The 15,569-nt window shown below is 38.2% G+C and overlaps 1 protein-coding gene across 1 annotated transcript in view; it reads right to left on the minus strand.

Moving 5' to 3' along the window:
* The window catches only part of LOC140314083 (SR-related and CTD-associated factor 4-like), a 28,607-nt gene extending 13,396 nt beyond the window's left edge, over window positions 1-15,211 (minus strand). The window contains exons 1-16 of the mRNA XM_072392117.1: window positions 14,969-15,211; window positions 13,984-14,067; window positions 12,048-12,092; window positions 11,773-11,934; window positions 11,569-11,686; window positions 11,320-11,453; window positions 11,094-11,234; window positions 10,934-11,007; window positions 10,590-10,683; window positions 10,227-10,310; window positions 9,921-10,000; window positions 7,928-8,109; window positions 6,825-6,925; window positions 6,616-6,729; window positions 6,363-6,519; window positions 6,168-6,259 (exon numbers count right to left, since the gene is read on the minus strand). Of these exons, the coding sequence (XP_072248218.1) occupies window positions 6,168-6,259; window positions 6,363-6,519; window positions 6,616-6,729; window positions 6,825-6,925; window positions 7,928-8,109; window positions 9,921-10,000; window positions 10,227-10,310; window positions 10,590-10,683; window positions 10,934-11,007; window positions 11,094-11,234; window positions 11,320-11,453; window positions 11,569-11,686; window positions 11,773-11,934; window positions 12,048-12,092; window positions 13,984-14,067; window positions 14,969-14,998 (1,692 nt within the window). The 5' untranslated portion in view covers window positions 14,999-15,211. The remainder of the gene's footprint in view (window positions 1-6,167; window positions 6,260-6,362; window positions 6,520-6,615; window positions 6,730-6,824; window positions 6,926-7,927; window positions 8,110-9,920; window positions 10,001-10,226; window positions 10,311-10,589; window positions 10,684-10,933; window positions 11,008-11,093; window positions 11,235-11,319; window positions 11,454-11,568; window positions 11,687-11,772; window positions 11,935-12,047; window positions 12,093-13,983; window positions 14,068-14,968) is intronic.
* Window positions 15,212-15,569: the final 358 nt, after the last annotated feature.

Genomic DNA, 15,569 nt, shown 5'->3' on the forward strand with positions numbered 1-15,569 from the left:
AGCATCGTTTGAAGTTCAATTGCATATTCAATGGTTTATTTACCATGGTTTATATACCTTCCTAGCCACCTTTCCTTCCTCAGCCCTTTCTCTCCTTCCCTCTTCAGCTGCCCTTGAGGACGGCTGATAGTGAAACTTTGTCAAGTCAGCACAATGTACACTTACATTATCACATTAGTCAAACAGCATTTTTGATACCCCTCCAACAAACCAGAGGCCATGCAGACAAGAGTATTATGGATGTCATGATCCGAAGAGCAGAGGTAATTAAAGTGCAACGTTTCTTCGTGTTAGAAAAAAAGGGACATATTCTAAGATAATGTAAGTAGACGTTTTTCCTACTGAAAGCGTTTTGATCAAAGTCTCACTGCAGACAGAGCAAAATTGTTGCTGAGCCATACAACTCTACAGTAACTCCCGTCAAGGCTCAGTTGCTCTGCACAGGATAGTGCTAAAAGAAGCAATGCACAACCCCAATTCCATAAAAAAAATGTGAATGAAAACAGAGTGTGCTGATTTGTACATTGCAAACTATTCAATTTTATTCACAGTAGAAGATAGAAAACATTAAATATTGAAAGAGAGACCTTGTTCTATTAAATTCATAAGTCTATCTTAAATTTGACAGCAGCAAAACATGGGACACAAAAACAAAAATTTAAGTGGTGTTAAAATAAACAGCTGGAGGATCACACTGCAGCCAATTAGGTCAACAGCTCAGTGATAAAATAAAAAAGTAGAAAAAGAGTTCCTCAGAGTGGCTGATTTTCTCAGAAGTACAGATCGAGTGTCCTCTTTAACTGCCAGGCTGCTGCACTCACTCCAGAAACTACAGTTGAGTCTGTTAAACTTGGTTAAATCGGCTTCATATTTCTCTATACAAGTAGGTTCTGTCTCCTCTCTGACTGCAACAGGAATGGACAGTCTGAGGTTGCTATAGTTTTTATTTTTCACTGGGTGCTTTATTGGAAAGGTTATCGAAAAGGCTTGAAAGTTGCAACAGGGGTGTTCAGGTGGCAACAGTGTACCTTGTGGCAACTTATTCAGTGTATTCCTGCATACAGACGGGAGGAACTGTTGTAGCCCGAGTGTGTGCGGGCGATTTGCCAAAGACAGAATGAGGGGCTGAACTGATGTGCTACACACAGCTCTACAGCAATAGAGGACATTGCTATTTTGAACAGTAAGAAAAGAAAACCCAATTATTTACCTCAATGACACGGGGAGGATGCACAGCTCTCATTCTACCCCGTGCATTCACTCCTCTTCACCGCTGGTACCTCACACAACGTTTGGCAGTAATCAACGGCTGTACACTTTGACACAATGTCTGTGCTGAGGAACAGGTCATTTGTTCCATCAATGGACAGATGCTTATAAACCGGAGAGATCTACACAAATCTAATTTTGATCCAACTTTGAGATTGTTTCAACGTCCAGCCCTACTTTGAAAAACCCATCATCCACAGTACATAATATCATCAAAAGCTAAAGTCTGGAAACAGGTTTATGCACAGCAGAGACGGTTTTAGATAGATTCTTCAGGCCTTCAGTGAGCACTGATCAAACATAGGCATCATTTTGTTGTGGAAGTCACTGCATGGGCTCAAGAACACTTCCAGACATCACTGTCTGTGATTAAAGTTCTATCATGCAAAGAAGAAGCCATATGGAACATGATTTAAAAACAAAAAAATCTAAGACCAAAGCTCTTTCAAAATGCACAAAGTGGAAAACTGTTCTGTGGTCAGAAGAATGCAAATTTTGAAATTATTTTCTTTAATCATGGATGCAACATCTGCCAAACTAAAAAGGTGAGGGCCATCCAGATTATGACCAGCTCAAAAGCCTGCTTCTCTGATGGTAAGATGGTTTTCACATCTGGAAAGGTCCCATCAATGTTTAAAGAAAATGCAGGTTTTAGCGCCAATAAACCCACATCCAGACGTCTTCTGCAGGGAAGGCCTTGCATATTTCAGCAAGACAATTCTAAACCGCATACTGCATCTATGACAAAGAAACCCTTTCATAATAGACAAATCCGAGTGCTGGACTGGTCTGTCTGCTGTCAAGACCTGAAAACATTTGTCAGATCATAAAGCGCAAAATATGAAGAAGACGACCCAGGACTACTGAGCAGCTAGAATCCTATAGGAGACAAAACTGGGACAACATTCCTCCCAAAGGTCCAGCAACTGGTCTCCTTAGTTCCCAGATGTTTATGGACCGTTGTTAAAAGAAGAGAGGATGCTACAGTGTTAAACACGGCCTTGTCCCAACTTCTCAGGCATCTGTTGCTGCCATCAAATTCAAGCTAAGCTAAATTTCTTTATCTTAAATAGTAAAAAAGTCTAATTTTCAACATTTAATATGATTATAGATCTATTTTTTTTTTTATAAAACACTGGTTTATGAGCTAAGCAAATCATTGCATTTCATTTACATTTTACACTGCATCTAAATTTTTGGGAATGGGGTTGTTAATGAAAACAGATTAATCTCAGTTTGCAGGCAAACCTAAAAATAGAAAAGTTTTTTCTAATGAGGCTCCTTACAGGTGATATACGACCTGGCATCAATCACCAGCGGAGCGGTACGAGTACAGGTGTAAAGGCACTCTGGGCGGACACCTTCAAAACCAACTGCTCAGACCACATATGATGGTAGTTTAGGAAGCATGTGGCCACATTTCTTCAACAGTGTAAATGCAAATGTCTCCAGAAGGAGCACCAACTCACCTGACGTGCCTCCACACAAGTAGCAGGGTTTGTTTGGACTTTTTCTTGCTCTTCCAGTGTCCAGAAAAAAATATGTTCTCGTAGAGTCCACTCGTACAGGATGCATCATTCAAACAAAACCTCTTGTTCGCTCTTTCTGTTACTTGTGACCATAGGAAAAAAAGGCTTTGAGCCGATGCCAAAGCCCAGGTCCACCCTGTAGGTCCCGAGAGCCTCCTGTTACTCCTCGAGCCCAATCACATGTACTTTTGCTCATCAAAACCGGTATTTTCTTGAAACAAAGCTGAACTTAATGTGGAGTGTAAGAGCAAAGTAGGTAAATGTTGGGCTTTGCCGACGCACACATGTGGATGCATTTCAGGTGTACCGTTTTCACATTTCTGGAGAGACGGGCCGAGTAAGCAGAGCTGCTATACACTGCTATAGATGCTATGTCACTCTATCCTCCTTTTACTTCGCTCTCATATTACTATATGTCTATAAGATAAAAAAGACGTCATAAAACTGCTATTGAGAAAGAAGAACAGACGAGGCAGACGATCAAACATTCATATACCACAGGTTACTCCCACAGAAAAACTCTTCAGATTGAGATCAAGAGCTTATTGTGCTAACTGCTTGAAAGGCTGCAAGCTGTCAAAAAGCCAATAACCTTAACTGATCTTCTTTGGTGATCAGTGATGGCTAAACAGCAAAGCCAGAGGAAAGCATGAAAAACTTTTAATTCAGTTAAAATGAGGAAACAGGTCTGACTCAATCAAGTAAGCTCACAATTAGGTACCTGAGATTTCTTCACAGCTAACAAAACTGTGGCAGAAGGGGTTGAGGAGTGATTTGATTGGTCGATTGCAATATGCGTTTTATAAAAAAAAAAAAAAAAACTAAATTATTTTAAAAAGCTAGTTTCCTGTGCAAAATGAACATTTTGTCGGTCTGGCTGACATTGTTGTTGGCTTACCTTGTCTCCCACTTTGACAATCCTCTTCCCAATCTGACCTTTTAGTCCCAGTAGAAGCCACTAGTGACAATCACTTCATCACAAGAGGTGAGCAACTTTTCTTCCAAGCGAGGTGCTCAGTCTAACAGTCCTGCTTCGTGTGAAGCGTTGCCGATGGCTCATTTTATGTTTAATAGTAACTTTTGCAAGATATTTCAAGTTATTGCAAGATCGCTATTTGGACATTCCTAAGTTAATATCCATCACTCACTGTAAACTGATTTCCACTGTTTAAACATCGTTACAATTAAATCACAGCTGAATGGTTAGGAAATCATTTTTAAGTCATAGGAAACTACTGAAACTTTTGCCAAACACACATGCTCTGTACATTTTCAACAGTTACTGAACACATAAAGGATAACAGAAATGCATCCCTTGTACACATACCACAGTTATTAAAGTTTTTTAATTCCCACTTTATTTGAATAAGATTATATGACACAGTACAAGGTTACTGGGTGGAGATGCAAATACTTTGCAGGAAAGAAAGAAGAAATTAATAAATAAGCACTGCTGAATGCAAAGCCTATCAGCAGAGGAGCCTATCTGAATTGTGACAAAGTGGATAAAAGTTCAATTAGATGCGATTGCTTATTTGTTGAACTAGAAAGTCATGGAGCGACACAAAGAAAGACAAACTATACGTGCTTTAACTGAGAAGGTTGTGAAACCTCCCGGGCTGCAGTTAGTGACATGATGTAATCATGACAAACTGACTGCTTTGAGAAACCTGCACGACAAGGATGAAACTCTCATGGCAAAGAATGCTCTCAAAGTCTGTATATCAAAAGTGCCAATTTATGCTCTTTTGAACCCGTCGACAGTATCTGAGCCAGATGTGTGGTTTGGCACCATGTAAATTCAAAGGCAGGAGTGGATACATCGCTATAGACAGCTTTTTTAAATAATAATAATAATTATATTACAATTCTGACATTAGTTCTGGTAACCAAGTCATTGGTAAACAACACAGCCATTAATTTAGCATTCTTACCGACTTTTTCACAGACTCCTCGATACCATGATGACACAATGGCTGAAACAGAATTAACTGTTCTTGCTCAAATGGTTAATTTAGTATCATTTGAACTGACTTTAAGTTCACAAAAATTGTTGACAATGTCAAAGCACAGAAGACCTAACACAAGTATCAATTTATAGAAAACAATGTTCTTTGTCCTTAGAAAGAAGAACTGAATTATTGTATACGATCCAATTCATATCTGATACTTGGACTGGGCCGTATAAACCAAAACATATCTCTCAGTATTTCTGGGCTGAACGGCACTATGTGACATGTTTTTTTATATGAAATGTGCTTACTTTAATCTAAAAGCCATATGTGTGATGTCACATTAAATCCAATCAAATTCCAACCCTCCAGGGTTTCAGAGTGATTTGCAATCAACATTTTGCCTATACTGTATAAGTAATGTGATTACATTAGAATGCCTTTATTCTGACAGAGCACCTATAAATATAAGAGTCTAAAACCTCCGAAGACAGGGATTGTTGCATGATCCTATTCTGATTTTCTGTGTACAAGTATAGGATGAGGGGTCTGACCACGAGCTGAACCAAACTGCTCAAGAAGCTCCACAGTAGTAGAATTCCCTTTATCAGCTAGTAAAAAATAAAAATATGAATAGCTTACATAGCTAAAACAGCTTTAGTGGGAGAGGGGGGCAGACCCAATTAAAATAGAGCTGCAGCTTTGTTTGGCAGTGAAAGTTGAGGAAGGAAGAGCATGTGCACACTTTAGGGCTGAGACTAAGAAGAGTCACCACATGTCAGGTGATTTTCTAAAATAGAATATCCTAAAGTTGGCAAAGTTGCAAGCAAGTGCAGCTCAACTTGTTGCCAGCAGACACAAAGACAAGAGGGAACAGGGCCATTTAAGAAGATACAAAGTTGCTCAGACAGAGGACACTGTATCCAATAAACTGGAGCATTTCTCTTATGTACATTTAATTTCCCAACATATATTCTTTCTGAAATCTGTGGAATTGTACAGAATATTTCCTTATTCCAAAACAGGGCAGGACGCTCAAATGATCATATAGTAAAAACAATGATTCTATGGAAAATAAACCAATTACAAATAAGTATGTCCAGAGCTGGCAAAAGACCTGAGAGAAGCTTTCGTAGGCAAGCAAATCTCAGATGGATTCAATTTTGATACTGACCTTTGATTTGGTCACAGATTTCTTTTGGTTTTAACTTGTGGTAACTTGACTTTTGATTTAAAAAAAAAAAAAAGTGAATTGATTCAGATAGGCTCCACCACTCATAAGCAACAACTAGTTATTTTATTTACAGCCATCATTAGACAGATTGTGAAACAATCTCTCCTCAAGGCCATTAAAGCGACTGAATAAAAACACTTTTAGTATTAAAAAGAAAGTGTTTAAGGGTTGCATTAGCATTACCTGAACGAGAGCAGCGACACTCCTATCTGGTACCATTTCCAATGCTCCATTTAAAGCTGCCTTGTTGTTGAGGTCCTTACCACAATTCCAGTCTAAACCAATGGAATAAGAAGAAAACAAAAGAAGAAAAAACAGTTACTTATAGTTTGAAACAGGTAGATTAAGTTCATGATAACAGAACAAATGTGCCTTTACCTGGATTTAGTGTCTCTGCATCCAGCATACCCCCTTCCCGATAACTTCCCAACTCTTCAACTTTGACTTTGCTCCAGGGAATATAAGTGACTCCCCGCTCCACATCCCAGAACTTTTTGTGTGCTGATTTTATACCTTTGTTCAAAGCCCAAGCAATCTAGGAAAGAAGAACATTAGGTGTCGTCATCATGGATTCAAGCACACGCACAGTTAAATAATAAAAAGCCATGGTAGAAGAGCAAATAACACATACCTTAACAGGTTTCTGATTGACTTTGTATGACCCTCTGCTGAGTTTGTTCAAGGCTGTATTAGCATCTTGTCTGTGAACCATAACGATATAGGCACAGCCCCTTGGAGGAATCATCTGGACACAAGGAACAAAAGTTAAAAGGGAGAAAGAAGATAAAATGATCTTAAATCCCAATCTTATAAGTAGTCTCTGGCATATACCAAACTTACATTGATGGACTCAATCTGGCCAAACTCTTCCAAAAGGCACATCACGTCGGATTGCTGAGTTTTCTTGTCCAGCTGTCCAACCCAGAGTGTCGTACTGCAAACTAGAAGCAAAGAGAGAAATGTTACATTTATCAGAGTTTTAAAGATTAGAAAATCACAGCTACATGTTACCGTTTAATGTTATCTATTTCGAAGAAGAAGAGAATTTCAAAATGTAGTTTGAATAAAACCATGATTTTTAAAAAAAGGTGAATTTTGTCTCCTTCCTCTCTAAGTTCTGATGAGAGCAGACCTGCGTGTGCTGTACATACAACACACATGCGCTACCATGACCGGCACACATGAAGAAGTGTTGCTTTGTTTATTTTTTGGTTTTTTATTGCAGTTAAGGTGGAAAAAAAATAAATGTGCTATAGAGAAGTCAATTCAAGCGGTGGTGGTGCACCTAAAATCTTTCTTACTAGTTGGAAACGTTTCTCTAGAACTTTGTGAACTTTATTTCAGATCCGAATATTCAAGTTAAATTCATGAATGCATCCTTTCCTTTAATATAATATATTTAGAATTGTGTGTGGATCTGGGCTGCTAGCTTACAGAAAAAAAATTTGACTGTGCATTGACTGTCCACAGAAGGCTTCCATGTCCATGCAAAAGACTTGCAACATAAAGTTTTTGTAGTGAAACCAGTTTGAACATCTCTCTATCATCATCATAAGATGGATCTGTGTTTATGTGTGTGCGTGTGCTCAGAGAGCACAGCCCCAGACCTCGTACACAGGATCCATGAGAGACGGGTCACCTCTGAAACGCTCTGAATGAGCAACATCCAGATCCAAGCAAGGAGTGGCGGACAATTACTCAGTTAACCCATGTTTGCACTTAAAAGATTGGCCCTGCGAATGCAGCCCAACCAAAAAGACAAAAAGTAACCAATGCATTTCCATTACTGTTCAACACATACAGTCCTTGCAGTACTGTATGTTTGGGGATTAGTGACACACCAATATAAATTCCCAGGAAATACAAAGCAGTCAATGTTTAAAGGAAAAATGTTTGAACCCAGCAGTGATGTGCACTGTGTTTGTTTTGGTCAGAAAACATACCACTGAGTGTCTGGCTCTTTATGCTGGGAAGACCCTTCTGTCTGCGTTCTCGGTCCTTCTCTCTTTCACTTCTGTCCTGAGAGTTAGAGCGAGATCTCCAATGTCGTTCTCTTGAGTGAGAACGCTGATGCCTTGATCTTCTCGAGCGAGACGAAGATCTTGATCTTCTTCGCCTTGGAGATCTGGAACACAAACAATTAACATGATGTCAACAAATACAGAGGAAGAAAATATATAAAAAAATCACCATTTTCACTATTATATGAGCTCGAAAAGACAACGTGAACAAAGCTGATCGTCTACAGATGTGGAGCGCACCCTGCAGAGTCCACATCAGATCACTCATAGAGAAATTCTAACACTTTGCACTGCAAAATTCAATACAAAGGCTGCCAGTACAAAGGCTGTCAACTAAGTGTGCATGTCCCTGTAATGCTACCCAGTCATCACACATCACTGGCAGTGGAAAACAGTTAACTTTAGACCTCTAATGAGTCTGGGTTTAGACACATCTATTCAAAGCATGGCGTGAAAAGTTCCAGATGGGCTTTTCCCATTAGTGGCACCAGTGCTCCCCCTTTGGAAATCTTTTAGGAGCAACTGCACAAAATTTACATGCATGGATTACTTTAATAAGCACTTTTTTCTATCCCAACTATAACATTGATGAACACTCAAGTAATAGCTGGAAAATTTAGCCACCAGAAATAAAAATGTGGGGGAAAAAAAGACCAAATTACAGGAGCTTTTTAATAAACGGACAGTTAAATATACAGTATGTTCTAAAATAGAACAATTATAGAAGTCAATTTTATACCAAAACACTGTTCGGTCGTACAGTCAGGATGACAAAAAGGGTGTAAATTTAAGTTTAAGATAACCGTTTGATGCATTAACGTCTCAATTAGGGAGAGATATGTACAATTCTTTCTTTTCACTGTTTCATTTTCGGTAACTCCAAAGAACAGAGCATACGCTGTGCTGTCAATCTTTGTAAATATTCAAACAGTGACTTCAGAGACCCATTTTTTTTTCATCCCCACAACTTTAAAAAAGGTGTCAATTCTTCCAGTCTGGGGCCCTGTTGCTCTTGGTGACGTGTCCTGACAAATCACAGCCAGTATTCAGAATGCTTGCAGTTCAAACTAAAGATGAACTGTGGCAAGTTTTGATGACAAGCTTGTAGAGAAAATCTGCAATTACCCACATCTTCAGTTGTACCTTTGCCACTGTACACTGACAATATGTCTGTCGAAATAGCAGGCAGGAGATCAGCACAATTAACATCTGTGCATGGAGGAAAAGTCCCCTGTTGTGCCCCCTGGTGGAATCCACCAGTAACAGGCATAGTACACAGGCAGGTATTTGAACGATTATGCCCTGACAGAAAGTTGCTTATGTGAAACAAACAGTAAGAAATTAAACAGTAAGTATATTCCTGGCATAAGAATGAACCTTGAGAACAGGTAACACCATCATTAGTTATCCTTCCTTGTTTGACGTTTGGTTTCAAAACATGAATTTCAAACACTGACTAAACTCATTTTAATTTTAAAGTAAATCTTATTTAGTTTATCCATCATCGATTTAAAAATTTGGGTTAATATGGTCAGAATTCACACTGAACCAATCAAAACGGATATATCTACTCAATCCAGCAATACTTAATGTAACCATTACGTATTGGCTTAGCTGGCTTGGAACCACATCATTTATTATCATTATAACAGAGAAAACTGATCTGATAAGGAAAAAATGTGCAAGGTGAGATAACAGTTATGCCGCAATAATCGTTTGGAAGGCTTGTTTCTTAGTTCATCCAGTAGCTGATAATACTGGAGCTCATCATTACTACCATCATTGAGAATTTAGCATCAGGTCATTTAATACTGGGTTTCAATATATGTTCTAATGAAAACAGCATAAAGCACAGTACACCCAACAAAAGAGTACTTACAATACAGCACAATTATATTATGAGCTCAGCTGTTACCTGGAACCAGACCTGGATCTTCTGCCATAACCTCTGTGTCTGCCGTCCTGTCTCATGGATGAGTTTTCTTTCAAGTTTCCCTATTAGACAATGATGACATGACACCCATTTGTGCATTTTCTGTCCATTATAACCAAACTGATGGTCCCAAGTCACAATTTAAAGAGTTGAGTTTGTCAAATTTTTGGTGAAAATAAAACTTTCCGACCAGCAACAATGACAATAGTTGTTCTTCAACTGTTTAATTTAAAAATATATATATTATAAACCAAGTAATTAAACAAAATATGACAATTAAATGCCTACCTGTGACTGAGAGTAAGCCTCGTGTGTGGAATGATATCCATCTGGCATCAAATGATGTTCACCATGGCTTAATCCTCCGCTTTGCTTAGGGTTGACAACCAAAGATTACAGTAAATGGACATCGCAGTAAAAGTGACCACAGTACATTTAAAATTTAGCTCGCAGCTCCTAACAAAAATCAAAACAAGACAACGAAGCTCAGGTGTGGAAACAATTCTGGCTCCATAGTATCTCAGAGTGCTACATGCAAAAAAGGCAATTTATTTGCAAACAAACTGTGGACGTATGTCTGTGTCATAAAGAAAGAGAGCTACTGAATTTCAGAATAAAGAGTTTTTCTATCATGCAATTACAAATCAATACCTTTAGATCCCCAGTCTGCCCCATCATATCAGGATGATAATCTGTGTTGAGCATCTGACCGGGAAACTGGTTTAGCACATTGTTTGAAATGCCCCTGTCATGACAAAACACACACACACACACATCAATATAACACAGACATGAGAAGAACTTCAAAATATCAGTGTTTTCACATTGAGATATTTTTGAAAATATTATCATTAACAATGTTTCATATGTGCTGCTAAAGGTAAAATACATATGATCATGTGATACATGCAACATGCTAGCAAGACTCAAATAAAAATCATGCTGCATTTTTGTCCTTGAATGTTCAATAAAAAGACATTTTTTCCAAGACTCACTGTGAGTGAAGGTTTGCCTCTGAAACCGGCATATCTTCAGGTTCGTCATCATAGTCAAATCGATCCAGGAGTTTCTAAAGAAATATTTGCCCAGTTTAGTGAATGAAAAGCAGCAAATTGTCATTAAAAATCATTTTGAGCAACTGAGCTATGCCATTACCTCCGCTAAAGAGCTTTTCTGTTCACAATAAGGGTTGAGCTGGGCCACTGGCATATGTGACGAGTTTGGCAAGTTATTTGCAATCGTGGTGGCTGCCAGTGTCTTATCTGCCTGCTGGAAGTTCTTAAGCATCCTCTGTAGCTGGTGGAGGGATAACGAGGGGCAACTGAGAAATAATTCAATCTTAAAAGAACCGCCAGACTATTTAAATAAATGTACTGCTTACCTCCTGACCGTGGGGGGATTGAAACAGCTGTGCCACAGCAGCTAAGGCATCCGGACTGGGTAATTGGGGCACAGCAGGTACAACTGAGGCATTACTGACAGGAGGCTGTGTCTCTGGTTGGGGGTCAACAGGAGCTATTCAGACACAGGAATAATCAAACATGACAACACAGCATTTATCGAAAACAGGCATATAATTCCAATATACTCAGAGCTTAAGTACAATGTTACAAAAATGTCATTTCATTACCCTCCAGTGCAGGAGGAGGTACAATGATGCCATCAGCCATATTCATCAGAGGCTGAATGATGTCCATGTCAAACACACCATTCTTCTGCCACAGGTTCAGGACGCGGACTATTTTATTCTGATAAGAATAAAAATGTCATCGTTTAGATTGAGATATATACATATATATATATATAATAATAATATAGAAAGTACAAAAAATACCTTGTCATCCTCCGAACAACGGTAAAGGTTTTGGAAGGTATCAGTGAAGTTCTTTAAGAATCTGGGTCCAAAAACATCCTTTTCAACACCGAACTGGTGGCGTGATTGTCGAACGATGGAATCGACCACGTATAAACCGGGCACTTTTAATTCTGGCTTGCACTGAAACAAACAGCAGCAGCAACAACCGAAGAGTATTTATTTCTTGTGTCCTCTCAAGACTTGTTTTTATGAAATGCACTCAGTTATACAGCAACGGACTCAATGACACATACCTTCTTGATGAACTTTTCAACGATCTGGACAACATGTTTGTAAAGCTGATTCAAAAGAAAAACAGATATCAGTCACAGAAGACCAGATAGTACTGTGGGAAGGCGAGATAAAACAGACACAGAACTTGGGAATAGCAATGTTTAACAATGATGGTGAATTACTCATTTATCAAGTCAAAAAAAGGCATACGACTGCTCAACCATTCATCCATTACAAAGCTTCATCCATCTCAATAATACTGGACTGTGTAAAGGTCATGATCCATCCACCCCCCCCCCCCTTTCATTATATTTGCTTCTAAGGGCCCAAAGTCTCTTGTAATCTTTTAGGATGATCTTGAGCAATAGTTCTTCAGGATGTAATACGGTTTTTCTTTGGAGACTGGCTGACTCATTGTCAGTCCAGTCTTTCTACCCTACCTTTTTTCAGTGCAAAGTATTTTTTGTTCAATAAAGCCAAATAACACTGACTTCAGAATCATTCAAGTACATAAAAGACACCTAATTCAAGGGACGAGTCAGTGTTGTGCCTACACGTAACAGATTACAATAACTTACATGTAACTAATTACAATAGCATCTTTAGGTACTTTGCTACTAGCAGCCAGTCGCAAAGACAGATAATTTCTTATAACACAGTTAACACAGATAACACAGTTTGAAAAGCATAATGTTGTATGTTCACGTAAACAATGTGCTTCCTAAAGAGCTATCAACCAAAAACTTTAAAAAAATATCTGTATGATGTAGTGTGTTCTTAAACACTTTCAAGAGACTGGACAAAAGAACTTCTGATAGAGCAAAAAAAAAAAAAAAGCAGATGAACATTATATGAAAGAAATGGAAAAAAACCTGGCCTAACAGCTCTTGAGAGATGTATCTGATCCTTTTCAGTTGAACCATCTACTATTCGCTAAAGCCTTTTTAGAAACAGTCTCCAGAAGGGTGGCTGTCATGAAGACATTATTAGGGAAGGAAAACTGAGAGAAAAGGTAGGCCAAATGAAACAAAAAGTGCACTTAACATCAGTGGCAACAGGTCTTAGACAACCAATATGCTTACCGCATTGGTCATTACACAACTGAACTGTGATGTTGACACTGGAGTATAATCTTTTAAACAACGAATAAGACATGCTGTAGACGTTACTACTGAGAAAATGTCACCAGTACACTGCATAAATAGCACAATAAGAAGCTGTACAGCCAGTACAATGTGCACATACATGTAAATATAGTTTTAACTTCTCAGTTTCACTTCTAAGCAAGTTTTTTTTATGGGTTGTTCAGATGGAGACAGTGTTTGCACACTTGTCTGCAGCTTTTTCTGTTTCAAACAGGCCACTCACAAAAGGTTACAAATATGAGAGGTACACGACCAGCTGAAACACAAACCAAAGTACCCTGCACAACAGCTACTATAACATCAATTTTAACACATTCATGAGGAACGACAAACAGAAACTTAAGATTAAGGAGCCCAAACCTCAACATCAATAAAGCAGCGTGGGATAATCTTGACAGAAAATGGAACAAAAGGCAGCAAACAATAAAAAGGTTTGGAATGCCCTTGAAGAAGCCTGGAGAAGTATTTCTGAAAACTACTTAAAACAATACAAGAATGCTTGCCTAAGTAAGTTCAGGCTGGGTTCAAGATTGTTGCGAACTATACAACCTCTGCTTTTTGCTTGATACACTGTATTTCCATTTGTATTTGCACATGTCCCAATAAATAACTGCATCTTCTTATAATTGTTTTGGAAAAATTTAAAGAAATGAGAGGTGAGTCAAGACATTTGCATTGTGCTGGAGAGGTACTTTACACTCACAAAAATATAATCATTTATTCTTATCCTATATTATTGTGGAGAGAAGAATATCTAGTTCATGCTACATGTTGACATATATGTAGCATGAATATTAAATTTGATATTTACCTTGATAGCTTTGATGGCTGATTTTGTTACGGACATCATTTTAGCACGGGATATCGGAGGCTTCATGTCAATCATGGAGAACAACTGAAGGGTAAAGAAAAAAGATTTATATCAGTTCATCTGAAAAGAAGAAAATATATTCCATTACATGCCTATGGTATGCCATACATAAAGACTTTAGGAACAACCGAACTACACACCAACACATACAGAAAACAATCTACAAATACACAAAAGATTTAGACTTTAACAAACCTACAAATGTATTGACATTTACAGTTTAATTTCCCTCGTACATGACTTCTGTTATTTTGTAGGCATGTGAAAAGTTCACAATCTAGATTGTACACTCACATTTTGGAACCCATGATTAAGACTGTGTATAGGCAGATCAGACATAGTCTGAGTAAATACATGCGATTTCTCAGTTATAAGTCAGCTAGAGCTGAACGTAATGCCAAACTCACCCGTGGCAATTAATGTGTTGGAGCTGTATTTAGCTGTAAGAGTTTAGTGCGTAATGCCCCTCCAACAAACATACAAAAACACGTCGAAAGATAAACTCAACGAGGGAGGACACAGTGTCATTGAAGAGTTAAACATTACCTGGTAAAGCTAGTGTAAATGATAACTTTATTTTAAAGAAAGAGATTATTTTCCTGGATATTTCATTTATCTTATTAAGTAATATTCGGCTTATAAAGTATTTGTTTCCTGATACCAGAAGCCGTGTTTGGCACGAGCGTTCAAGTAACATTTTAGCTTCTAGCTTCAAGAAAAAACGCACATCTTTTCTTACATTTAATTTGTAATACACTCAAATGAAGAAACGTTTCCCCAAGAATGGGTCAATTCAAGAGTTTGACAGGAAAATCATTAATGTTAGCTCCATAACAGGCCAACTAAACTAAAATAAATACAGTTAGTTAGCATCAAGCTAGCTTAAGGATTAAGCTCTAGAGCCTCAAATACTGATAAACTTTACCTCCATGTTGAACGCGTTCACTGCATCCATTACGGTTTGTTAATACTGAGAGCAGATTGACTTACGTATATATGTTGCCACAAACTAAACGCAATGATTTTCGGTTACATAGCTAGAAAAATACAAGAAGTTACGTCGAACGGCTGTATTTTGAGTCCTACGTTCCCCTACAAAGTGCTAGCTCTGCTAAGCTAAAATTGAGTACTGCTGGCCTCGCGGTTCCACCCAGTGGACGTTCTACAGCACGTGACGTCACATGTTGTTGCTGCATTCAGGACTATCAAAGATGGCCCCCAACATAAATTTTGCAATTGAGATAAAAGTGTAATTCATTGCGAACATTTGTCATCAATTAGCTTCTTTTATGGGATTCCTTCTAGCGCTTTAACACACCCTATTTGTAACCACGAGAAGCTTTTATTTTAAGATAGATACAAACGCATACTAATTCCACTAAATAAACCTAGAAGGTATCAAAAGGCAAATTGCCGAACTTTACGTAGAACATGAACATCGCAGTTGCGTTTCTCGTTGATTAGTTAACGCTCGCATGCCTCCTAGCGTTCTGGAGTACTGCTTAGTACATTTATTATTATTTTTT

Source organism: Leuresthes tenuis, unplaced genomic scaffold, assembly GCF_036924035.1.
Source record: "Leuresthes tenuis unplaced genomic scaffold, fLeuTen1.0.hap1 SCAF_9, whole genome shotgun sequence".
In the NCBI taxonomy this organism is placed as follows: domain Eukaryota; kingdom Metazoa; phylum Chordata; class Actinopteri; order Atheriniformes; family Atherinopsidae; genus Leuresthes; species Leuresthes tenuis.